At 50.5% G+C, this 25,631-nt stretch overlaps 1 protein-coding gene across 1 annotated transcript in view; it reads left to right on the forward strand.

Annotated features, from left to right (window-relative positions):
- LOC120052860 (otogelin-like) overlaps positions 1–25,631 on the forward strand; it is a 131,449-nt gene that overhangs the window by 89,445 nt on the left and 16,373 nt on the right. The window contains exons 24-38 of the mRNA XM_039000050.1: positions 6–162; positions 678–704; positions 1,078–1,245; positions 5,271–5,549; positions 9,955–10,072; positions 11,476–11,555; positions 12,282–15,775; positions 16,498–16,675; positions 17,397–17,545; positions 17,863–17,952; positions 18,318–18,504; positions 20,303–20,523; positions 22,961–23,099; positions 24,701–24,889; positions 25,081–25,290. Of these exons, the coding sequence (XP_038855978.1) occupies positions 6–162; positions 678–704; positions 1,078–1,245; positions 5,271–5,549; positions 9,955–10,072; positions 11,476–11,555; positions 12,282–15,775; positions 16,498–16,675; positions 17,397–17,545; positions 17,863–17,952; positions 18,318–18,504; positions 20,303–20,523; positions 22,961–23,099; positions 24,701–24,889; positions 25,081–25,290 (5,686 nt within the window). The remainder of the gene's footprint in view (positions 1–5; positions 163–677; positions 705–1,077; positions 1,246–5,270; positions 5,550–9,954; positions 10,073–11,475; positions 11,556–12,281; positions 15,776–16,497; positions 16,676–17,396; positions 17,546–17,862; positions 17,953–18,317; positions 18,505–20,302; positions 20,524–22,960; positions 23,100–24,700; positions 24,890–25,080; positions 25,291–25,631) is intronic.

The following is a 25,631-nucleotide window of genomic DNA, read 5'->3' on the forward strand; positions in this document are numbered from 1 at the left end:
TCCAGGTGGATGTGACATGGTTCTATATGAACTGTCTGGCTGATACGTGCGGCTGTAGTCGTGGTGGGGACTGTGAGTGTTTCTGTACCAGCGTAGCAGCCTACGCCCACCGATGCTGTCACCAGGGTGTCACCGTGGACTGGCGATCCCCGTCGATCTGCCGTAAGTCTGCGGCTATGAGTTTTTTAAAATATGTTTTTTTATTTCTCCTTTATTTAACCAGGTAGGCAAGTTTAGAACAAGTTCTCATTTACAACTGCGACCTGGCCAAGATAAAGCAAAGCAGTGCGACACAAACAACAACACAGAATTACACATGGAATAAACAAACATACTGTCAATAATACAAGTGTCCAACGAGCAGGCACCGGGCACACTACCCAGTCAATGGGTGGCCAACGGGCAGGCACCGGGCACACTACCCAGTCAATGGGTGGCCAACGGGCAGGCACCGGGCACACTACCCAGTCAATGGGTGGCCAACGAGCAGGCACCGGGCACACTACCCAGTCAATGGGTGGCCAACGAGCAGGCACCGGGCACACTACCCAGTCAATGGGTGGCATGGGACTTTGTGGGACCATCTGAAATGGCACTCTGTTTTCATATGTAACTAACTACTTTTGGACAGTTTATAATTTCATTCCACTAACGACTCTTTCTGTTTGTCTTTCCAGCCTACGATTGTGAATACTACAACAAAGGTACATACATCATATCCTCTCAAACTCCTCCTATTTGTCATCAAATCTCTCCAAGAAATCAATGACTGAACCTTGGAAGTTTATTGTGCATTGTCCTTAGAATTTGCTACAAACATTTCATAATGATCAATGTGTAAGGCAGTTCATTGTTAAACATTTACATTTACATTTAAGTCATTTAGCAGACGCTCTTATCCAGAGCGACTTACAAGTTGGAAAGTTCATACATATTCATCCTGGGGGCGTAGTGTCTGCACACTAAACACTAAACCACATGGGGGCGTAGTGTCTGCACAGATCTGGGGCCCATCGTAGATGTCAGCCATACAGCGAAGGATTCCTCATGACAGTGTTCCTCTCCTCTGTCTTGTAGTTCTGGGTAAAGGCCCCTACAGGCTGGTGACCTACAGGGAGAGAGACACGGTGCTGGCAGCCAACAGGTCCAGTGGGACAGTGTTCCCTAAGAAAGGAGACACTACTGCGGCTGGTTTCCTGTCCCTCTTCATGATGACCCCTGGGCTCAGCAGAGCACGTCCACATGGTGAGTAACACAGAGGAAACAGAGCAACGTCACTCCCAGTCCTCATCACATCAGTCTAATGCAATGGCCATTTCCATGTCCGTCATCCTTTTACTTCCTGCTCCATTCATAACACTTTCTAACATTCTGCATTCCTAGCCCTCCTCCTACTACAACGTCCATTCATTAAACAGTCTTCCAGTCCCCTTCCAGTCCCTGTCCTCTGGTCTAATGAAGTCTTCCAGTCCCAATCCAGTCCCTGTCCTCTGGTCTAATGAAGTCTTCCAGTCCCAATCCAGTCCCTGTCCTCTGGTCTAATGAAGTCTTCCAGTCCCTGTCCTCTGGTCTAATGAAGTCTTCCAGTCCCAATCCAGTCCCTGTCCTCTGGTCTAATGAAGTCTTCCAGTCCCAATCCAGTCCCTGTCCTCTGGTCTGATGAAGTCTTCCAGTCCCAATCCAGTCCCTGTCCTCTGGTCTGATGAAGTCTTCCAGTCCCAATCCAGTCCCTGTCCTCTGGTCTAATGAAGTCTTCCAGTCCCTGTCCTCTGGTCTAATGAAGTCTTCCAGTCCCTGTCCTCTGGTCTAATGAAGTCTTCCAGTCCCAATCCAGTCCCTGTCCTCTGGTCTAATGAAGTCTTCCAGTCCCAATCCAGTCCCTGTCCTCTGGTCTAATGAAGTCTTCCAGTCCCAATCCAGTCCCTGTCCTCTGGTCTAATGAAGTCTTCCAGTCCCAATCCAGTCCCTGTCCTCTGGTCTAATGAAGTCTTCCAGTCCCAATCCAGTCCCTGTCCTCTGGTCTAATGAAGTCTTCCAGTCCCAATCCAGTCCCTGTCCTCTGGTCTAATGAAGTCTTCCAGTCCCTGTCCTCTGGTCTAATGAAGTCTTCCAGTCCCCATCCAGTCCCTGTCCTCTGGTCTAATGAAGTCTTCCAGTCCCCATCCAGTCCCTGTCCTCTGGTCTAATGAAGTCTTCCAGTCCCCATCCAGTCCCTGTCCACTGGTCTAATGAAGTCTTCCAGTCCCAATCCAGTCCCTATCCTCTGGTCTAATGAAGTCTTCCAGTCCCTGTCCTCTGGTCTAATGAAGTCTTCCAGTCCCTATCCAGTCCCTGTCCTCTGGTCTAATGAAGTCTTCCAGTCCCTGTCCTCTGGTCTAATGAAGTCTTCCAGTCCCTGTCCACTGGTCTAATGAAGTCTTCCAGTCCCAATCCAGTCCCTATCCACTGGTCTAATGAAGTCTTCCAGTCCCTGTCCTCTGGTCTAATGAAGTCTTCCAGTCCCAATCCAGTCCCTGTCCTCTGGTCTAATGAAGTATTCCAGTCCCAATCCAGTCCCTATCCTCTGGTCTAATGAAGTCTTCCAGTCCCAATCCAGTCCCTGTCCTCTGGTCTAATGAAGTCTTCCAGTCCCTGTCCTCTGGTCTAATGAAGTCTTCCAGTCCCTATCCTCTGGTCTAATGAAGTCTTCCAGTCCCTGTCCTCTGGTCTAATGAAGTCTTCCAGTCCCAATCCAGTCCCTGTCCACTGGTCTAATGAAGTCTTCCAGTCCCAATCCAGTCCCTATCCACTGGTCTAATGAAGTCTTCCAGTCCCTGTCCTCTGGTCTAATGAAGTCTTCCAGTCCCAATCCAGTCCCTGTCCTCTGGTCTAATGAAGTATTCCAGTCCCAATCCAGTCCCTATCCTCTGGTCTAATGAAGTCTTCCAGTCCCAATCCAGTCCCTGTCCTCTGGTCTAATGAAGTCTTCCTGTCCACTGGTCTAATGAAGTCTTCCAGTCCCTGTCCACTGGTCTAATGAAGTGTTCCAGTCCCTATCCTCTGGTCTAATGAAGTCTTCCAGTCCCTGTCCACTGGTCTTATGAAGTGTTCCAGTCCCTATCTGGTCGAATGAAGTCTTCCAGTCCCTGTCCTCTGGTCTAATGAAGTCTTCCAGTCCCTGTCCTCTGGTCTAATGAAGTCTTCCAGTCCCAATCCAGTCCCTGTCCTCTGGTCTAATGAAGTCTTCCAGTCCCAATCCAGTCCCTGTCCTCTGGTCTAATGAAGTCTTCCAGTCCCAATCCAGTCCCTATCCTCTGGTCTAATGAAGTCTTCCAGTCCCTGTCCTCTGGTCTAATGAAGTCTTCCAGTCCCAATCCAGTCCCTGTCCTCTGGTCTAATGAAGTCTTCCTGTCCACTGGTCTAATGAAGTCTTCCAGTCCCTGTCCACTGGTCTAATGAAGTGTTCCAGTCCCTATCCTCTGGTCTAATGAAGTCTTCCAGTCCCTGTCCACTGGTCTTATGAAGTGTTCCAGTCCCTATCCTCTGGTCTAATGAAGTCTTCCAGTCCCTGTCCTCTGGTCTAATGAAGTCTTCCAGTCCCAATCCAGTCCCTGTCCTCTGGTCTAATGAAGTCTTCCAGTCCCAATCCAGTCCCTGTCCTCTGGTCTAATGAAGTCTTCCAGTCCCTGTCCACTGGTCTAATGAAGTGTTCCAGTCCCTATCCTCTGGTCTAATGAAGTCTTCCAGTCCCTGTCCTCTGGTCTAATGAAGTCTTCCAGTCCCTATCCTCTGGTCTAATGAAGTCTTCCAGTCCCTGTCCTCTGGTCTAATGAAGTCTTCCAGTCCCTGTCCTCTGGTCTAATGAAGTCTTCCAGTCCCAATCCAGTCCCTGTCCACTGGTCTAATGAAGTCTTCCAGTCCCAATCCAGACCCTGTCCACTGGTCTAATGAAGTCTTCCAGTCCCAATCCAGTCCCTATCCACTGGTCTAATGAAGTCTTCCAGTCCCTATCCTCTAGTCTAATGAAGTCTTCCAGTCCCTGTCCTCTGGTCTAATGAAGTCTTCCAGTCCCCATCCAGTCCCTGTCCTCTGGTCTAATGAAGTCTTCCAGTCCCCATCCAGTCCCTATCCACTGGTCTAATGAAGTCTTCCAGTCCCTATCCTCTGGTCTAATGAAGTCTTCCAGTCCCTGTCCTCTGGTTTAATGAAGTCTTCCAGTCCCTATCCTCTGGTCTAATGAAGTATTCCAGTCCCTATCCAGTCCCTATCCTCTGGTCTAATGAAGTCTTCCAGTCCCTATCCTCTGGTCTAATGAAGTCTTCCAGTCCCTATCCTCTGGTCTAATGAAGTCTTCCAGTCCCTATCCTCTGGTCTAATGAAGTCTTCCAGTCCCTATCCTCTGGTCTAATGAAGTCTTCCAGTCCCTGTCCTCTGGTTTAATGAAGTCTTCCAGTCCCTATCCTCTGGTCTAATGAAGTATTCCAGTCCCTATCCAGTCCCTATCCTCTGGTCTAATGAAGTCTTCCAGTCCCTATCCTCTGGTCTAATGAAGTCTTCCAGTCCCTATCCTCTGGTCTAATGAAGTCTTCCAGTCCCTATCCTCTGGTCTAATGAAGTCTTCCAGTCCCTATCCTCTGGTCTAATGAAGTCTTCCAGTCCCTGTCCTCTGGTTTAATGAAGTCTTCCAGTCCCTATCCTCTGGTCTAATGAAGTATTCCAGTCCCTATCCAGTCCCTATCCTCTGGTCTAATGAAGTCTTCCAGTCCCTATCCTCTGGTCTAATGAAGTCTTCCAGTCCCTATCCTCTGGTCTAATGAAGTCTTCCAGTCCCTATCCTCTGGTCTAATGAAGTCTTCCAGTCCCTATCCTCTGGTCTAATGAAGTCTTCCAGTCCCTATCCTCTGGTCTAATGAAGTCTTCCAGTCCCTATCCTCTGGTCTAATGAAGTCTTCCAGTCCCTATCCTCTGGTCTAATGAAGTCTTCCAGTCCCTATCCTCTGGTCTAATGAAGTCTTCCAGTCCCTATCCTCTGGTCTAATGAAGTATTCCAGTCCCTATCCAGTCCCTATCCTCTGGTCTAATGAAGTCTTCCAGTCCCTATCCTCTGGTCTAATGAAGTCTTCCAGTCCCTGTCCTCTGGTCTAATGAAGTCTTCCAGTCCCTATCCTCTGGTCTAATGAAGTCTTCCAGTCCCTATCCTCTGGTCTAATGAAGTCTTTTTTTACCTTTATTTAACCGGAAGAGACCCTTGATGTTGAGTTTCCTAAATTGGTGATCAACATTTCCTCTAGACACTTCCCTGGTGTCGTTCGAGGCGTCCGATCGGCCCAACTACTTCCTGGCGGTGGACAGCAGCGGCCATCTTACGCTGACCAAGTGGGAGGAGAGTGAAGCGTTGTGGGACGCGGCTACCTTCACGCTGCACCGTGACACCTGGATCCAGGGTTATGATTCTCTGGAGGCTTTCGCCAGGCCGGGATTCTTCCTCCACTACATGCTGTCCTGGGTTCACCTCGTCAAGTACAAACACACTGACGGATTCCGCAGAGCCACGCTCTTCAAACTGACAGGTACGTGGGATGGACTGGAGATCTGGGAAGGTTACATAGGAAGGGAAAAGAAGAGCTATGTAAATGAAAAGTTAAAGTTTTTTCTTCTCAAAGGTGATTCCATTTATACCATCTATTTTGATATGATATTTTTTATTAAAACTGCCACTTGTGACCATTTTAATGTGTTGCACTTGAACAGATATGGGGTCTTCCTCTGTTTAAGCTGTCAGGGGGGTGTGGTTGTATTCTAGTAGGAGTTTGCATGTGGCTATAGGTTTGCGTTGAGGAGGTTTGGATCAAGGCCTTTTGATTGGTCACAATCATCTTTTAAAATGTGCCCTATTAGTATTCCTATGCTTTCCATAGGATGTACAGTATGCAGGCATTTATTACATGAAAGGTCAAGCTAGCAAACCTGTGGTCTTCTAGCTTTTGCTCAAGCTCTTGGAGCTTTGGCCATGTTATGCTCGTCCCCTCCAATGCAACCCAATACTTACTGTATGTATCAGAGATGGCTGACAGCTGAGGTCCAGAGACAAAGACTTTCACTTTGTAGTTTAGGCTACTAACCCCCTGGTGTAACCTCCTGCTGCAGCCCCTCCACCCCGCCAACCCCCACAACCCCCTAACCATGGCCCCACCAGCGTGCGTACTCGGTTTGTAAAAACACCCATTTAGCCCGTTAATGGGCTCTTTGTGCGGGCAGCCATGTTTTGCATAGCACTGTAATGGCAAGCCCTCTGCAGCTGTCGCCCGGGCACACTCCCACCTCGCAACAGAACGACAGATTTTGTCAGTGGCGAGTGGCTGATGTGTGCCTTTAATCACAGACATGTTGATGTGGAAGGGCGGTGTGCTAGGTCAGCACCAGATCAGGGCCCCTCCAGATCAGGGCCCCTCCAGATCAGAGCCCCTCCAGATCAGAGCCCCTCCAGACCAGGCCCCCCCAGATCAGGGCCCCCCTGGCCAAGGCCCCCCAGGCCCACGGCTGTTCCAAAACAGAAACCGACCTGCCCCTTCCAGTATACCACTTCCAGAGAAGGAGCTTTGCCCTGGCTAATGCCCAGGGTCGGAGTCTTTGACTGGGGGGAAGGGAGAACAGAGAGGGGGTGGTCAGACACTAGGCAGGGGTGGTTTTTATTTCAACCAAGAAACAACTTCACCATTTGGAGAGTATTTCTGTTCATAATCTAGTAAAGTGATTTGTGAATCATAGTTCAGGTCCAAATGTATGGTTAGAGTTGGTGAGGTCTAGAAAGTTCTGCTCTCTTTCTGTATCCACAGCTGGGTTTGCTGCTCCTGATGCAGGCTGGGTAATTACTGGGGCTAAAAATATGTCAGCCATTTGTTTTAGGAGCATAGCAGAGTCCACACAGGCTGGCAGAAACAGATAGGGTTACTCTCTGACAGCAGTGGATGCCGGACATAGTCAACCAGGAGAGGTCCAGAGAGGTTAGGCAGAGACCAGACCATAGTCGACCAGGAGAGGTCCAGAGAGGTTAGGCAGAGACCAGACCATAGTCGACCAGGAGAGGTCCAGAGAGGTTAGGCAGAGTCCAGACCATAGTCAACCAGGAGAGGTCCAGAGAGGTTAGGCAGAGTCCAGACCATAGTCAACCAGGAGAGGTCCAGAGAGGTTAGGCAGAGTCCAGACCATAGTCGACCAGGAGAGGTCCAGAGAGGTTAGGCAGAGACCAGACCATAGTCGACCAGGAGAGGTCCAGAGAGGTTAGGCAGAGTCCAGACCATAGTCAACCAGGAGAGGTCCAGAGAGGTTAGGCAGAGTCCAGACCATAGTCAACCAGGAGAGAACCAGAGAGGTTAGGCAGAGTCCAGACCATAGTCGACCAGGAGAGGTCCAGAGAGGTTAGGCAGAGTCCAGACCATAGTCGACCAGGAGAGGTCCAGAGAGGTTAGGCAGAGTCCAGACCATAGTCGACCAGGAGAGGTCCAGAGAGGTTAGGCAGAGTCCAGACCATAGTCGACCAGGAGAGGTCCAGAGAGGTTAGGCAGAGTCCAGACCATAGTCGACCAGGAGAGGTCCAGAGAGGTTAGGCAGAGTCCAGACCATAGTCGACCAGGAGAGGTCCAGAGAGGTTAGGCAGAGTCCAGACCATAGTCGACCAGGAGAGGTCCAGAGAGGTTAGGCAGAGTCCAGACCATAGTCAACCAGGAGAGGTCCAGAGAGGTTAGGCAGAGTCCAGACCATAGTTGACCATGAGAGGTCCAGAGAGGTTAGGCAGAGTCCAGACCATAGTCAACCAGGAGAGGTCCAGAGAGGTTAGGCAGAGTCCAGACCATAGTCGACCAGGAGAGGTCCAGAGAGGTTAGGCAGAGTCCAGACCATAGTCGACCAGGAGAGGTCCAGAGAGGTTAGGCAGAGTCCAGACCATAGTTGACCAGGAGAGGTCCAGAGAGGTTAGGCAGAGTCCAGACCATAGTCGACCAGGAGAGGTCCAGAGAGGTTAGGCAGAGTCCAGACCATAGTCGACCAGGAGAGGTCCAGAGGGGTTAGGCAGAGTCCAGACCATAGTCGACCAGGAGAGGTCCAGAGAGGTTAGGCAGAGTCCAGACCATAGTCGACCAGGAGAGGTCCAGAGGGGTTAGGCAGAGACCAGACCATAGTCGACCAGGAGAAGTCCAGAGAGGTTAGGCAGAGTCCAGACCATAGTCGACCAGGAGAGGTCCAGAGGGGTTAGGCAGAGACCAGACCATAGTCGACCAGGAGAGGTCCAGAGAGGTTAGGCAGAGTCCAGACCATAGTCGACCAGGAGAGGTCCAGAGGGGTTAGGCAGAGTCCAGACCATAGTCGACCAGGAGAGGTCCAGAGAGGTTAGGCAGAGTCCAGACCATAGTCGACCAGGAGAGGTCCAGAGAGGTTAGGCAGAGTCCAGACCATAGTCGACCAGGAGAGGTCCAGAGGGGTTAGGCAGAGACCAGACCATAGTCGACCAGGAGAAGTCCAGAGAGGTTAGGCAGAGTCCAGACCATAGTCGACCAGGAGAGGTCCAGAGGGGTTAGGCAGAGTCCAGACCATAGTCGACCAGGAGAGGTCCAGAGGGGTTAGGCAGAGTCCAGACCATAGTCGACCAGGAGAGGTCCAGAGAGGTTAGGCAGTCCAGACCATAGTCGACCAGGAGAGGTCCAGAGAGGTTAGGCAGAGTCCAGACCATAGTCGACCAGGAGAGGTCCAGAGAGGTTAGGCAGTCCAGACCATAGTCGACCAGGAGAGGTCCAGAGAGGTTAGGCAGAGTCCAGACCATAGTCGACCAGGAGAGGTCCAGAGAGGTTAGGCAGAGTCCAGACCATAGTCGACCAGGAGAGGTCCAGAGAGGTTAGGCAGAGTCCAGACCATAGTCGACCAGGAGAGGTCCAGAGAGGTTAGGCAGAGTCCAGACCATAGTCGACCAGGAGAGGTCCAGAGAGGTTAGGCAGAGTCCAGACCATAGTCAACCAGGAGAGGTCCAGAGAGGTTAGGCAGAGTCCAGACCATAGTCGACCAGGAGAGGTCCAGAGAGGTTAGGCAGAGTCCAGACCATAGTCGACCAGGAGAGGTCCAGAGAGGTTAGGCAGAGACCAGACCATAGTCGACCAGGAGAAGTCCAGAGGGGTTAGGCAGAGACCAGACCATAGTCGACCAGGAGAGGTCCAGAGAGGTTAGGCAGAGTCCAGACCATAGTCAACCAGGAGAAGTCCAGAGAGGTTAGGCAGAGTCCAGACCATAGTTGACCATGAGGTCCAGAGGGGTTAGGCAGAGTCCAGACCATAGTCGACCAGGAGAGGTCCAGAGAGGTTAGGCAGAGTCCAGACCATAGTCGACCAGGAGAGGTCCAGAGAGGTTAGGCAGAGTCCAGACCATAGTCAACCAGGAGAGGTCCAGAGAGGTTAGGCAGAGTCCAGACCATAGTCGACCAGGAGAGGTCCAGAGGGGTTAGGCAGAGTCCAGACCATAGTCAACCAGGAGAGGTCCAGAGAGGTTAGGCAGAGACCAGACCATAGTCGACCAGGAGAGGTCCAGAGAGGTTAGGCAGAGTCCAGACCATAGTCAACCAGGAGAGGTCCAGAGAGGTTAGGCAGAGTCCAGACCATAGTCAACCAGGAGAGGTCCAGAGAGGTTAGGCAGAGTCCAGACCATAGTCAACCAGGAGAGGTCCAGAGAGGTTAGGCAGAGTCCAGACCATAGTCGACCAGGAGAGGTCCAGAGAGGTTAGGCAGAGTCCAGACCATAGTCGACCAGGAGAGGTCCAGAGAGGTTAGGCAGAGTCCAGACCATAGTCGATCTAGAACTCAACTCACTTCATTTCCACTCTCTTTACTAGGAGACTCTGCAATATGATTGAAATTCACAAACACAAGTATACTTATTTCCATGTTTCATACTCTGCTGTGCAACACTTTCTGTAAAGTGTGTATTTTCCCTCAGGCCCTGGTCCAGACAGCCCTACGGGTCCTAAGTGCCAGTGGAGGTATGAGTCGTGTGTCAGCCCCTGCTTCAGGACTTGCAGTGACCCCTCGGGGGAGGCATGTGGTACCGTTCCAAAGTAAGGCAGCACAAGGTGACACTACGTATGCATCCTAAATGGCACCCTATTCTCTATATAGTGCACTATATAGGGGATAAGGCCCTGGTCAAAAGTAGTGCACTATATAGGGGATAAGGCCCTGGTCAAAAGTAGTGCTCTATATAGGGAACAGGGCACTGTTTGGGATGTGACCGTACACCATCACAGACAGGGGCTAAACCTTCAACACCATGTGAATGTGAAGCCTCCAGCTCTATTGTGTAATCAGCCAGCCAGTCAGCCAGTCAGCCAGTCAGCCAGTCAGCCAGCCAGCCAGCCAGTCAGCCAGTCAGCCAGCCAGCCAGCCAGCCAGTCAGTCAGACAACCAGCCAGCCAGTCAGTCAGACAACCAGCCAGTCAGTCAGACAACCAGCCAGCCAGTCAGACAACCAGCCAGTCAGACAACCAGCCAGCCAGTCAGTCAGACAACCAGCCAGTCAGTCAGTCAGACAACCAGCCAGCCAGTCAGACAACCAGTCAGACAACCAGCCAGCCAGTCAGTCAGACAACCAGCCAGCCAGTCAGTCAGACAACCAGCCAGCCAGTCAGTCAGACAACCAGCCAGCCAGTCAGTCAGACAACCAGTCAGTCAGACAACCAGTCAGTCAGACAACCAGTCAGTCAGACAGACAGCCAGTCAGTCAGACAGCCAGTCAGACAGACAGACAGCCAGTCAGTCAGACAGACAGACAGTCAGTCAGACAACCAGCCAGCCAGTCAGACAACCAGCCAGCCAGCCAGTCAGCCAGTCAGTCAGTCTCACAGCCAGTCAGCCAGCCAGTCAGCCAGTCAGTCAGTCTCACAGCCAGTCAGCCAGCCAGTCAGCCAGTCAGTCAGTCTCACAGCCAGTCAGCCAGTCAGACAGCCAGTCAGACAGCCAGTCAGTCAGTCAGACAGCCAGTCAGACAGCCAGTCAGTCAGACAGCCAGTCAGTCAGTCAGTCTCACAACCAGACAACCAGTCAGTCAGCCAGTCAGTCAGACAACCAGTCAGTCAGCCAATCAGCCAGTCAGATACAGTACAAACAACACTGAGATATTAGATCTACATGTTTTGCAGTAATCTGATATTTCCCACAGATGTTAATACATGGCTCAGAATAGTGTTACTCTTTTGTAACATTTTAATTGTAGGACATACCTATTGTAGGACACAACTACTCTACTGACTGGCTGGCTGGTTTTCTACACTCTTAGAAAAAAAGGTGGTTCTAGAACCTTAAAGGGTTATTGTGCCATCCTATGGGGTTCTCCTATGGGGTTCTCCTACGGGGCCAAAGAACCCTTTTGGAACCCTTGTTTCTATACACTGTAAATGAAATGTGATGTTACTGTATAGAGAGTAGTCGGCAGTAGTTTTCAGAGCTGTGTGTTTCTCTGTAGAGTGGAGGGATGTCTGCCTCTGTGTCATGGTCACATGGTGCTGGATGAGGTCACTCAGAGATGTGTCCATGTTGAAGACTGTGAGTATCAGGACATTTTCTCCTCTCCTCTCCTCTCCTCTCCTCTCCTCTCCTCTCCTCTCCTCTCCTCTCCTCTTTTCTCTCCACTCCACTTCTCATACTAGTGGAAACTCAAACTGACTATATTATCAGAAGTAAAATGGAATATCCAGTAACTGAGGACTATTTATTTAAAGTTGGATTTGTACAGTGATGTGGGACAGATACAAATATACTTAGGTTTAGAGGATATCCTTGTTTTTAAAATGAGTCAACATGTAAAGGTCACTTGAAACATACCCCTTGCACGTGTTATTGGGCTTACCTCAAGATCTCTGGATACACACAGTAACAAGATAAATACAGTGTCGTATCAGATTTCTGAGACGCTGAGATATTCACAGCTAACATCTGTTTAATCAAGATCAACACTCTAATCTACCATCAACATGAGCCATGTGCTGTGTGGTTGAAGTTTGGCCACAGGGGAGGAATGGATCTCTCTACTTCTTCTACTCTTTCTCTCTCTCTCTCTCTCGTTCTCTCTCTCTCTGTCTCTCTCTACTTCTTCTACTCTTTCTCTCTCTCTCTCTCTCGTTCTCTCTCTCTCTGTCTCTCTCTCTCTTTTACTCTCTTGTTCTTTCTATCTATCTCTGTCTCTCTCTGTCTCTCTCTTCCCCCTCTCTCTCTCTCCCCTAGGCCAGCAGCAGTGCTTATCTAACAGTTGATTTATTGTTTGTGCTCCAGGCATTAAGCCACCAGTTGCTGTGCAGCCCATTACTACTGTCAGCAGTGTTGAGTCAACACCTGCAGCTGTCACTCCTTCAGCCTCCACCACCACCTCTACCAGCAGGCCGGCTAGCCCTGGCCTCTCCACGACACGCTCCACCCCGGGTCCCCCTGGGCCCCTCACCACCACCTCCATCCAGCCTCCCTACACCACCACCCCTTCAGACACAGTCCCAACCACTGCAGCCACCACCACCATTCCTATTGTCTCAACTTCTCCTTTGGATGCTCTGACCACCTCTGCTAAAGTACCGACCACAGTGACTGATAAGGTGGTTCTGCCCAGCACCTCTTCGGCCGTACCGACTCCAGAGGGAACCAGTGCAGCAGCAACACCCTCACCTCCATCCTGGGCCACCACAGTCAGACCTGAGGTGGTGGAGGTTGCATCTACAGTGAAGACATCTCCATCCTTACCCTCCACTACAGAAGGCAGTACAGAGAGGACGACCAGGGCCCCCAGCTCCACACCCAGCCCCCTAGGCCCCAGCACAGAGAGGACCAGCCAGGTGCCCTTCTCTATCACAGCTCTGTTCTGGCTCACGTCCTCCACCACCAGGCCCTCTCTACGCCCAGGGCCTACAGACACCACATTCACCAGCCCCCCTCCATCCACTACCATGGGCCCCTGGATAAGCTCCACCATGGGGCCTACTCAGACCAGCACCCTGCCTGCAGTACCAGTCACCCCCACCAGTGTGACCACCAAGGCCACCACACGTCCAGGAGACACAGTGACTCCAGTCTCAACCACCTCTAGTCCACAGCCAACCACAGTCTCAGAGACACCCAGGGACACAGCTTGGACTACAACTAGGACTACAACTAGGACTACAACTAGGACTACAGCCATGACTACAGCTTCTATAACCACCCTTGGTGCACCCACAGAGACAAGCACAAAGCCTGTTGCTGTGGAGACAACCGAGCCAACAACAACCAAAGTCCTCCCTCCTGGTGTATCGACTACAGCCGATACCACAGTACCCTCTCTCTCACCGACCTCCACCGTTCACACTGCAACAACACCACCACCAACACCAGAACCCACTTCAAAACACAGCCCAGTATCAACCTCACCAGACACCCCTTTCACTACTCTCAGAACTACGCCGCCCACACGCCCGGAGACAACACCACCACTTGTTTTTACGGCAACCACAGAGAAGACCGTTCACGCCTCCCCTACAGAGCTGAGGACGTCCACAACTCCAGTTCCTGATCTACCGACTACCACCGCTGTTCCCATGCTGCCAACGACAACAACAATATCAACCGGTCTTACCTCAGAACAGCCGGCGAGAGCACCGGTCTCAACGGCAACAACGGAACCCTTGGCAAAGACCCATATAACCATGACACCGGCTGTAGTCACACCTGTGATTGTCGTAGACACGGTAACAACAACATCTCACCTGACAACAACAGCTACGGCCTACACTGAAAGGACCTCCTGGTCTGGCGCTGTTCCGACCACGGAGAGAACCACCGAACACACGACCACAACCGCATACCCGACCGAAGCTGTGGACTGGAGACTGACCACTACTACCGGTCCCCCGACCGTACGGACCACAACAACTCAACCCATACCAACGGAAATCTCCAGTACGACCACCAAACCTCCAGACCTTCTGGTAACGACCACAGAGTCTACCCAGACCACCTTCACCTCTCCTTCCATCTCGACCACAACAGAAGCAGTGGTCCCAACCACAACCACATCGCCTGTATCACCGGTGTCACACACAGAGACCACCACGACCGTGCCAGGTCCTCCAGTGGCTGTAGGGACCGTAACGACCCAGCCTCCCACCACACTGAAGACCACGGAGCCTTGGATGCCCCCCCACAGCGAAACCTCCTCCTCTCCTTCTAGCCCTATCTCTAGCACAGAGAGGGTGACCACACCTGAGGTCAGTACAGAAGTAGAGGTCTCTCCACACCAAGTCATCTCCACTACCACCACTGATGCTCTTCACCACGTTGCTACAGCGCCAGGCGTCACCACCACAACCTCAGTTACCATGACGACCACTGCCAAAACCACCACAGCTCCGCCCGAGACTTCAACCGGCGCATTTTCAACCTCCAGGACGGAGAGACCTCCTGCGACACCCGAATCCCCGGCCGTGCCTGGTGTACCTGGGGAACCAGCATTATCTCTCACCACAACGGTCCCCACGACAACTGTCCCACCTTTACCTGGTGTCCATACCACCACCATCACACCTGTACCTGGTGTCCCAGTGACCACTGTTCCACCTTTACCTGGTGTCCATACGACCACCATCACACCTGTACCTGGTGTCCCAGTGACCACTGTCACACCTGTACCTGGTGTCCCAGTGACCACTGTCCCACCTTTACCTGTACCTGGTGTCCATACGGCCACCATCACACCTGTACCTGGTGTCCCAGTGACCACTGCCATCAGACCAGTGACCATCAGACCGCTAACAGAGACCACCAGCGTTCCTCCCGATACAGGAAGGGTGGAAGTATTGTCTACTACTTCCACAACAACTACACAAGAACCAACTTCTTCCTGGTCTGGTCCAGTAACCACAACCAGCTCCTCGTCCTCCACCACGTCAGTTCCCAGACCCACTAGCCACCCAGAGAGAGTCACTACCAGAGTGGTTTCTACTTCTAAAGTGGTCTCCAAGACCACCCGCAGACCAATGACAACAACACGCAGGACAACAACAGGCAAGGTTCCCATGACGACGTCCAGAACTGCCACAACGGTGAGGTCCACCGCCAGACCGAGCACTGTTAGGGCAACTGTAGATACAAGGACTCTGGGGGTTCCAGGGGTTCCGACAGCGACGACCAGACCTGGTCCTCCTACGGTCGCTCCTCCTAGCCTCGGCACAGCTACCATCTCAGAGGTTGTTCCAACCACGACCGCTCGTACTGCGACCAAACCAGTCACCAGAACCACAGAATATGCAGCAGACGTTAGCAGCTCCGCTGCTCCGACCGGCACTGGCACGACCACATCCGCTTCTGTTTCCGTTCCTAGCCTGACCACGGTCACAGAATCTACCGCCGTCCCCACAGAACCCACAGGACTCACAGGACCCACAGGAGCGACCGCAGAGCCATCCACATCCACCACTACTACACCAGAAGGAATAGTACCATCCACCACTAGAGAGACAGGGGTTACTCCAGCATTCACAGAGAGCACAACCAGAATGACTCCTTCGCCTGACCTGCTGACCTCTACAGAGGTCGCAGCCACTCCAGGGGTCACACCAAAGGTCACGCCAAAGGTCACACCAGATGTGACAGCAGATCTCTCAGTCCCCTTGCCCCCCACGGCCACCCCAACCTCCGCTACAGAGCCAGAGAGGGTGGACGGAGTAGACACCACTACACCAAAGACTCCATCACCATCACCTGTGTCGCCGTACACCACATCAGAGACAACCACGTCACCATCGGTAGTATCGCCATATACCACGACAGAACGTGTTGGACCTACGGCAGAGGTTACTACATCCATGGCAGTGTCCTCAACTAGAATGTGTACTGTGAGTAGACCAAGTCCTCTCTCCTTTCCTCTCTTCTACATGTAGGCTCAATGGGGCTCAATGTAGGCTCAATGGGAACCAATGTAGGCTCAATGGGAACCAATGTAGGCTCAATGGGAACCAATGTAGGCTCAATGGGAACCAATGTAGGCTCAATGCAGGCTCCATGGGGCTCCTGAGTGGCACAGCGGTCTAAGGTACTGCATCTCATTGCTTGAGGCATCACTACAGACACCCTGGTTACGAATCCAAGCTCTATCACAACCGGCCATGATTGGGAGTCCCATAGGGCGGTGCACAATTGTCACAGCGTCGTCCAGGTTAGGGTTTGGCCGGTGTAGGCCAGTCATTGTAAATAAGAATTTGTTCTTAACTGACTTGACCTAGTTAAATAAAGGTTAAATCAATACATATATATATAATAATTGTAACTATCTGAAAAGTCCAGGCCTCTCAGTCATCTCAGCCTATTACGGTATTTACTAGCGCTCTGCAGTCTTCTAGCTAATTGTTCGTACATGGTTTCAACTCTCATCAATGTCTTCATCTAATCCTTGTTTTCATTCAGTACACTGTATAACACACGTTGTTCAATCTGTTCAGGTTGTAACTGTTGTTCTTCCCTGTCTCAGCCTCCCTATTCAGAGATCATAGATGAGTGTACCAAGTTCCTCTGTGTGAGCGGCCAGCTGGTCCGATTCAACATGTCCCAGAACTGTCTGTATAACTCCACCCCTCCTAACTGCGGCCTGCTCGGCTTCGCCATCCTGGTCAACGGGGACAAGTGCTGCCCGCAGTGGGACTGCCCATGTGAGGACAACTGCTAGCCGACACACATTCACAGTAGTAGACACGAACTCCAGTGGAGGCTGGTGGGAGGAGCTGTAGGAGGATGGGCTCATTGTAATGACTGGAATGGAATAAAAAGGAAGGGAGTCAAACATGTTGTTTCCACATGTTGTTTCTACATGTTGTTTACACATGTTGTTTCCACTAGTTGTTTCCACTAGTTGTTTCCACTAGTTGTTTACACTAGTTGTTTCCACATGTTGTTTCTACATGTTGTTTACACATGTTGTTTCCACTAGTTGTTTCCACTAGTTGTTTCCACTAGTTGTTTACACTAGTTGTTTACACTAGTTGTTTACACTAGTTGTTTCCACATGTTGTTTCTACATGTTGTTTACACATGTTGTTTCCACTAGTTGTTTCCACTAGTTGTTTCCACTAGTTGTTTACACTAGTTGTTTACACTAGTTGTTTACACTAGTTGTTTACACATGTTGTTTCCACTAGTTGTTTCCACTAGTTGTTTCCACTAGTTGTTTACACTAGTTTGATGTGTTTGATAACTTTCCATTTATTTCACTCCAACCATTAAGATGAGCCCGTCCTCCTATAGCTCCACCACCAGCTTCCACTGACGGACACAGGCAGGCAGGCAGGCAGGCAGGCAGCTCCCTCCCTCCCCGTCAGGCGTTTCTCAGTCATAATGTCCTGTTTCTTGCTGGTGTTGTCCTGTCTCCTCCAGGTCGCTGCTCAGTGTTCCCCGACCTGAACGTGATCACGTTTGATGGTAACAGCGTGGCCATCTACAAGGCTACCTCCTACATTTTGACCCAGCTGCCCAGCGAGACTGTCAGCATCGTGGTCCAGGAATGCCCCGCTGACTCAGACACGGTGAGGATGAGGGTACATTAGGTAACTGTAACGCTGGTGCCCCCAAAATGGCCGCCTCAGACACAGTGAGGCCCTATACTGTAGCTACAGTACCTTTGCAGAAAGTATTTTAGTGGCGATAATCAATAAATATGGTGATAAAGGACATCCTTGTCTTACACCCCTATATAATGTAAAATTCTCAGGAAATGATCATTATTCATTCACATGTCGAGTAGTTCTATATGACTTTAATCCCTTTTATTAGAGATTCTTAGCCTTTGTAAATAAAATAAAAAAGTAATATGGAATATTTGTTTTTCTGTTTCCATCCAAAGCTGCTGTGGAATTTCACCAACCTGTGTCTAGTGGTTTTGAACATTACCCACAAGTCCAACCACCTGGTCATCAACAGACTGCAGAGGAGGGTCAGTCTGTTCCTTCATCTCTTCTTCATCTCTTCCTATCTCTTCCTATCTCTTCTTATCTCTTATCTATTCTTAATCTCTTCCTATCTCTTCTTCATCTCTTCATCTCCTCTTCTTATCTCTTCTTATCTCTTATTAATCTCTTCCTATCTCTCTCGGTCTAACTAGCCCTTTATTCACCAATTTGACTACGAACAGAATCAAAGTCAATGTAAAGTAGAAAGAGTTCATCCTAGACCTAAAAAGTGATGAGATGTTAATTAGCTTGCCATACACACTACAGTAGTATTTGTAGGCCTGTCTATATTAGGAAATACAGTATCCCTCAACATATAGGATTTTGACATATCTTTTCTGTCTGTCAGCTGTATGTGAACTCGAGGTACGCCAAGCCGAGGTTCAAGAAGTTTGGCTTTGAGATCCTGGACACCGGCAACATGTATCTGATCCGGACACCAGCGGGCCTGAAGCTGCAGTGGTTCCACAGCACGGGCATGTTGGTCATCGAGACAGAGAGCTACAACAGCAAACTGCCCACCATGGGCCTCTGTGGTATGTTGTGTAGTTAGAACTTATGAGGACGTTGGTATGGGGTTTACCAGGACAATGCTATGTGGTTTACCAGGACAATGGTATATAGTTTACCAGGACAATGGCATGCGGTTTACCAGGACACTGGCATGTGGTTTGCCAGGACACTGGCATGTGGTTTACCAGGACACTGGCATGTGGTTTACCAGGACACTGGCATGTGGTTTACCAGGACACTGGCATGTGGTTTACCAGGACACTGGCATGTGGTTTACCAGGACAATGCCATGTGGTTTACCAGGACAATGGCATGTGGTTTACCAGGACACTGGTATGTGGTTTACCAGGATAATGGCATGTGGTTTACCAGGACACTGGTATGTGGTTTACCAGGACAATGGTATGTGGTTTACCAGGACACTGGCATGGGGTTTACCAGGACACTGGCATGGGGTTTACCAGGACACTGGCATGTGGTTTACCAGGACACTGGCATGTGGTTTACCAGGACACTGGTATGTGGTTTACCAGGACAATGGTATGTGGTTTACCAGGACACTGGCATGGGGTTTACCAGGACACTGGCATGGGGTTTACCAGGACAATGGCATGCGGTTTACCAGGACACTGGCATGCGGTTTGCCAGGACACTGGCATGTGGTTTACCAGGACACTGGCATGTGGTTTACCAGGACACTGGCATGTGGTTTACCAGGACACTGGCATGTGGTTTACCAGGACAATGCCATGTGGTTTACCAGGACAATGGCATGTGGTTTACCAGGACACTGGTATGTGGTTTACCAGGACACTGGCATGTGGTTTACCAGGATAATGGCATGTGGTTTACCAGGACACTGGTGTGTGGTTTACCAGGACACTGGCGTGTGGTTTACCAGGACACTGGCGTGTGGTTTACCAGGACACTGGCGTGTGGTTTACCAGGACACTGGCGTGTGGTTTACCAGGACACTGGCGTGTGGTTTACCAGGACACTGGCGTGTGGTTTACCAGGACAATGGCATCCATTTGAAGTGGAGTGGTATGGAGGCTGGTTGTAGTGTGGTTCCCAAGTGGAACACTATTCCATATTTATAACACTCCTTTTGCCCCGGCCCTGGGTTCAAAGGTAGTGCACTAGGGATAGGGTGCCATTTGGGACGTACCCTAGGACCTCACCTGCTATAACCATTCAGGTTGAGTAGGGTCCATAGATTGAGTAGGGTCCATAGATTGAGTAGGGTCCATAGATTGAGTAGGGTCCATAGATTGAGTAGGGTCCATAGATTGAGTAGGGTCCATAGATTGAGTAGGGTCCATAGATTGAGTAGGGTCCATAGATTGAGTAGGGTCCATAGATTGAGTAGGGTCCATGGATTGAGTAGGGTCCATGGATTGAGTAGGGGCCATGGGTTGAGTAGGGGCCATGGGTTGAGTAGGGGCCATGGGTTGAGTACGGGCCATGGATTGAGTAGGGGCCATGGATTGAGTAGGGGCCATGGATTGAGTTGGGGCCATGGATTGAGTTGGGACCATGGATTGAGTTCATCTTCTGGCTCCCCGCTCACTATCCCTCCCTTCTTGCATTCTGGCCATGGCCTTGCCCCCCGACGCATGTTCTCTCTCACTCTTTCTCTCCCCCTCTGTTCCCCTCAACCGATCACCTCTCCCTCCCTCTCTCTCTTACTGCATCTCGCTCCTCTCCTCTCTCGCTCTCGCTCTCTCTTACTGCATCTCTCTCTTGCTCTTGCTCTCGCTCTCGCTCTCTCTCTCGCTCCCCTTGTGTCTCTCCCTATTCCCCCCCCCCCCCCCCCCCCAGGCTGCTGTGATGGTAACCCAGCCAACGACCTGATGCTGTCCAATGGGACGACAGTCGGGGAGAGCGAGGACCCAGCGGTGTTCATCGACAGCTGGCAGGTCCCCAACACCACTAGTTACATCAGCCACAGCCGGCGCAGAGAAGTCAACTGTTCCACCAGTGACTGTTCCCAGTGTATGACCATGCTCCGAAACACCTCCTTCAGCCCCTGCCATGCTTTTGTAGGTTCACTGCTTCTCTCTCTCCCTCGTCATACAGTACCCTCCCATCCCAATACAGTACCCTCCCATCTCAATACAGTACCCTCCCATCCCAATACAGTACCCTCCCATCCCAATACAGTACCCTCCCATCCCAATACAGTACCCTCCCATCCCAATACAGTACCCTCCCATCCCAATACAGTACCCTCCCATCCCAATACAGTACCCTCCCATCCCAATACAGTACCCTCCCATCCCAATACAGTACCCTCCCATCCCAATACAGTACCCTCCCATCCATCCCAATACAGTACCCTCCCATCCATCCCAATACAGTACCCTCCCATCCATCCCAATACAGTACCCTCCCATCCCAATACAGTACCCTCCCATCCCAATACAGTACCCTCCCATCCATCCCAATACAGTACCCTCCCATCCATCCCAATACAGTACCCTCCCATCCATCCCAATACAGTACCCTCCCATCCATCCCAATACAGTACCCTCCCATCCATCCCAATACAGTACCCTCCCATCCATCCCAATACAGTACCCTCCCATCCATCCCAATACAGTACCCTCCCACCCATCCCAATACAGTACCCTCCCATCCCAATACAGTACCCTCCCATCCCAATACAGTACCCTCCCTCCCATCCCAATACAGTACCCTCCCACCCATCCCAATACAGTACCCTCCCATCCCAATACAGTACCCTCCCATCCCAATACAGTACCCTCCCATCCCAATGCAGTACCCTCCCATCCCAATACAGTACCCTCCCATCCCAATACAGTACCCTCCCTCCCATCCCAATACAGTACCCTCCCTCCCATCCCAATACAGTACCCTCCCTCCCATCCCAATACAGTACCCTCCCATCCCAATACAGTACCCTCCCATCCCAATACAGCACCCTCCCATCCCAATACAGTACCCTCCCATCCCAATACAGTACCCTCCCATCCCCATACAGTACCCTCCCATCCCAATACAGTACCCTCCCATCCCAATACAGTACCCTCCCATCCCAATACAGTACCCTCCCATCCCAATACAGCACCTTCCCATCCCAATACAGCACCCTCCCATCCCAATACAGCACCCTCCCATCCCAATACAGCACCCTCCCATCCCAATACAGCACCCTCCCATCCCAATACAGCACCCTCCCATCCCAATACAGCACCCTCCCATCCCAATACAGTACCCTCCCACCCATCCCAATACAGTACCCTCCCACCCATCCCAATACAGTACCCTCCCATCCCAATACAGTACCCTCCCATCCCAATACAGTACCCTCCCATCCCAATACAGTACCCTCCCATCCCAATGCAGTACCCTCCCATCCCAATGCAGTACCCTCCCATCCCAATGCAGTACCCTCCCATCCCAATACAGTACCCTCCCTCCCATCCCAATACAGTACCCTCCCTCCCATCCCAATACAGTACCCTCCCTCCCATCCCAATACAGTACCCTCCCATCCCAATACAGCACCCTCCCATCCCAATACAGCACCTTCCCATCCCAATACAGCACCCTCCCATCCCAATACAGCACCCTCCCATCCCAATACAGCACCCTCCCATCCCAATACAGCACCCTCCCATCCCAATACAGTACCCTCCCATCCCAATACAGTACCCTCCCATCCCAATACAGTACCCTCCCTCCCATCCCAATACAGTACCCTCCCTCCCATCCCAATACAGTACCCTCCCTCCCATCCCAATACAGTACCCTCCCATCCCAATACAGCACCCTCCCATCCCAATACAGCACCCTCCCATCCCAATACAGCACCCTCCCATCCCAATACAGCACCCTCCCATCCCAATACAGTACCCTCCCATCCCAATACAGCACCCTCCCATCCCAATACAGTACCCTCCCATCCCAATACAGTACCCTCCCATCCCAATACAGTACCCTCCCATCCCAATACAGTACCCTCCCATCCCAATACAGTACCCTCCCATCCCAATACAGTACCCTCCCATCCCAATACAGCACCCTCCCATCCCAATACAGCACCCTCCCATCCCAATACAGTACCCTCCCTCCCATCCCAATACAGTACCCTCCCTCCCATCCCAATACAGTACCCTCCCATCCCAATGCAGCACCCTCCCATCCCAATACAGTACCCTCCCATCCCAATACAGCACCCTCCCATCCCAATACAGTACCCTCCCATCCCAATACAGTACCCTCCCTCCCATCCCAATACAGTACCCTCCCTCCCATCCCAATACAGTACCCTCCCTCCCATCCCAATACAGTACCCTCCCATCCCAATGCAGCACCCTCCCATCCCAATACAGTACCCTCCCATCCCAATACAGCACCCTCCCATCCCAATACAGTACCCTCCCATCCCAATACAGCACTGTAGATGTGTTTAAACAGAAAAGGTTGTGTTGTATTTGTTGTAATGTACCGCAGGTTCCTCCCAGTACGTTCTGTGAGGTGTGGGTACGTGACGCGGAGTACGTCAACAACCCGTGTGTAGCGCTGGCTGCCTACGTGGCATCTTGTCACAAGTTCAACGTCTGCATGGAGTGGAGGAGCCCAGACTACTGTCGTAAGGACCGGCTGTATTCTACTGTACTAACGGGCAACATGGCTTCCAAAGCACAGACACATGAAGCCATACACTCACACTATAACGTTTCCCTGTCAGTCAACACACTCACACTATAACGTTTCCCTGTCAGTCAACACACTCACACTATAACGTTTCCCTGTCAGTCAATACACTTACACTATAATGTTTCCCTGTCAGTCAACACACTCACACTATAACGTTTCCCTGTCAGTCAACACACTCACACTATAACGTTTCCCTGTCAGTCAATACACTCACACTATAACGTTTCCCTGTCAGTCAACACACTCACACTATAACGTTTCCCTGTCAGTCAATACACTTACACTATAACGTTTCCCTGTCAGTCAATACACTTACAGTATAATGTTTCCCTGTCAGTCAATACACTTACACTATAACGTTTCCCTGTCAGTCAATACACTTACACTATAACGTTTCCCTGTCAGTCAATACACTTACAGTATAATGTTTCCCTGTCAGTCAATACACTTACACTATAACGTTTCCCTGTCAGTCAATACACTCACACTATAACGTTTCCCTGTCAGTCAACACACTCACACTATAACGTTTCCCTGTCAGTCAATACACTTACACTATAACGTTTCCCTGTCAGTCAATACACTTACACTATAACGTTTCCCTGTCAGTCAATACACTTACAGTATAATGTTTCCCTGTCAGTCAATACACTTACACTATAACGTTTCCATGTCAGTCAACACACTTACAGTATAATGTTTCCCTGTCAGTCAATACACTTACAGTATAACGTTTCCATGTCAGTCAACACACTTACACTATAACGTTTCCCTGTCAGTCAATACACTTACAGTATAATGTTTCCCTGTCAGTCAATACACTTACACTATAACGTTTCCCTGTCAGTCAATACACTTACAGTATAATGTTTCCCTGTCAGTCAATACACTTACACTATAACGTTTCCCTGTCAGTCAATACACTTACAGTATAATGTTTCCCTGTCAGTCAATACACTTACACTATAACGTTTCCCTGTCAGTCAATACACTCACACTATAACGTTTCCCTGTCAGTCAATACACTTACAGTATAATGTTTCCCTGTCAGTCAATACACTTACACTATAACATTTCCCTGTCAGTCAATACACTCACACTATAACGTTTCCCTGTCAGTCAACACACTTACAGTATAATGTTTCCCTGTCAGTCAATACACTTACACTATAACGTTTCCCTGTCAGTCAATACACTTACACTATAACGTTTCCCTGTCAGTCAACACACTTACAGTATAACGTTTCCCTGTCAGTCAATACACTTACAGTATAACGTTTCCCTGTCAGTCAATACACTTACACTATAACGTTTCCCTGTCAGTCAATACACTTACAGTATAACGTTTCCCTGTCAGTCAACACACTCACAGTATAATGTTTTAATGTCAGTCAATGTCATTGTGTAAAGCAAAAGACAAAGTTCTGCATTATGGACATGATAATATTGAATCAAGCTCTGCTGCCTGTCGTGGTTCTGATCCAGTTTATGAACAGTTTAAAACAGTGTTGTCTCACCTCTCTCCTCTCCCAGCCTTCATGTGTCCAGACCAGCTGCGTTACCAGGCCTGTCTGCCGACCTGTACAGCCCAGTCCTGCTCCAACCATGACTTTGACCACGACCCTGAGCAGTGTACAGGCCTGACAGAGGGATGTGTCTGTCCTGAGGGCACTCTGCTCCATCGACCCTACTCTGCCCTCTGCATCCCCCCTGAGAAGTGTGGTAAGCCTTCACTGATCAACCTTCGCCATCACACAGACAATCAAATGAACACTGGTCAACATTCATATGATACAAAACACCCGGTCTGGTCTGGTCTTTAGTGGAATAGACTTATTGTAAGTCACACTGAGTAATAACATCTGAGTAGTGCATGTTACACTTCAATACATTGTTATCTGTGTGTCTCGCAGCCTGTACGGACAGTTCCGGTGTACCCCGTGCTCCTGGCGAGGTGTGGAAGGCGTCTAAAGATGGCTGCTGTATGTATCGCTGTGACAACGACAATATCGTTCCCGTGGAGTATAACTGTTCCGCCGTGCCTCAGCCGCTCTGCCGCAGGGCCGGGGAAGTGGTCATCAGTCTGGCAGACGACACCTCCTGCTGCCCACAGAAAGCCTGCGGTAAGAAACTGGCACATTGCTATAGTACACTGTAGAATTCAAGTTAGGTTGAATATGATATACCTAAAACATATTTTTATTAAACCAAATAACTTAAAACAGTGGTGGAAAAGTACTCGATTTAAATAATTGAGTAAAAGTAAAGATACCTTAATAGTAAAAAAAAAGGTCAGATGAAGCAGATGCTAAACTACAGGACTGTTTTGCTAGCACAGACTGGAATAGCGGTGAGGGTAGGTAGTAGCACATCTGCCCCGCTGATCCTCAACACTGGAGCCCCCCAGGGGTGCGTGCTCAGTCCCATCCTGTACTCCCTGTTCACCCACGACTGCATGGCCAGG

Source organism: Salvelinus namaycush, chromosome 1, assembly GCF_016432855.1.
Source record: "Salvelinus namaycush isolate Seneca chromosome 1, SaNama_1.0, whole genome shotgun sequence".
Taxonomy (NCBI): domain Eukaryota; kingdom Metazoa; phylum Chordata; class Actinopteri; order Salmoniformes; family Salmonidae; genus Salvelinus; species Salvelinus namaycush.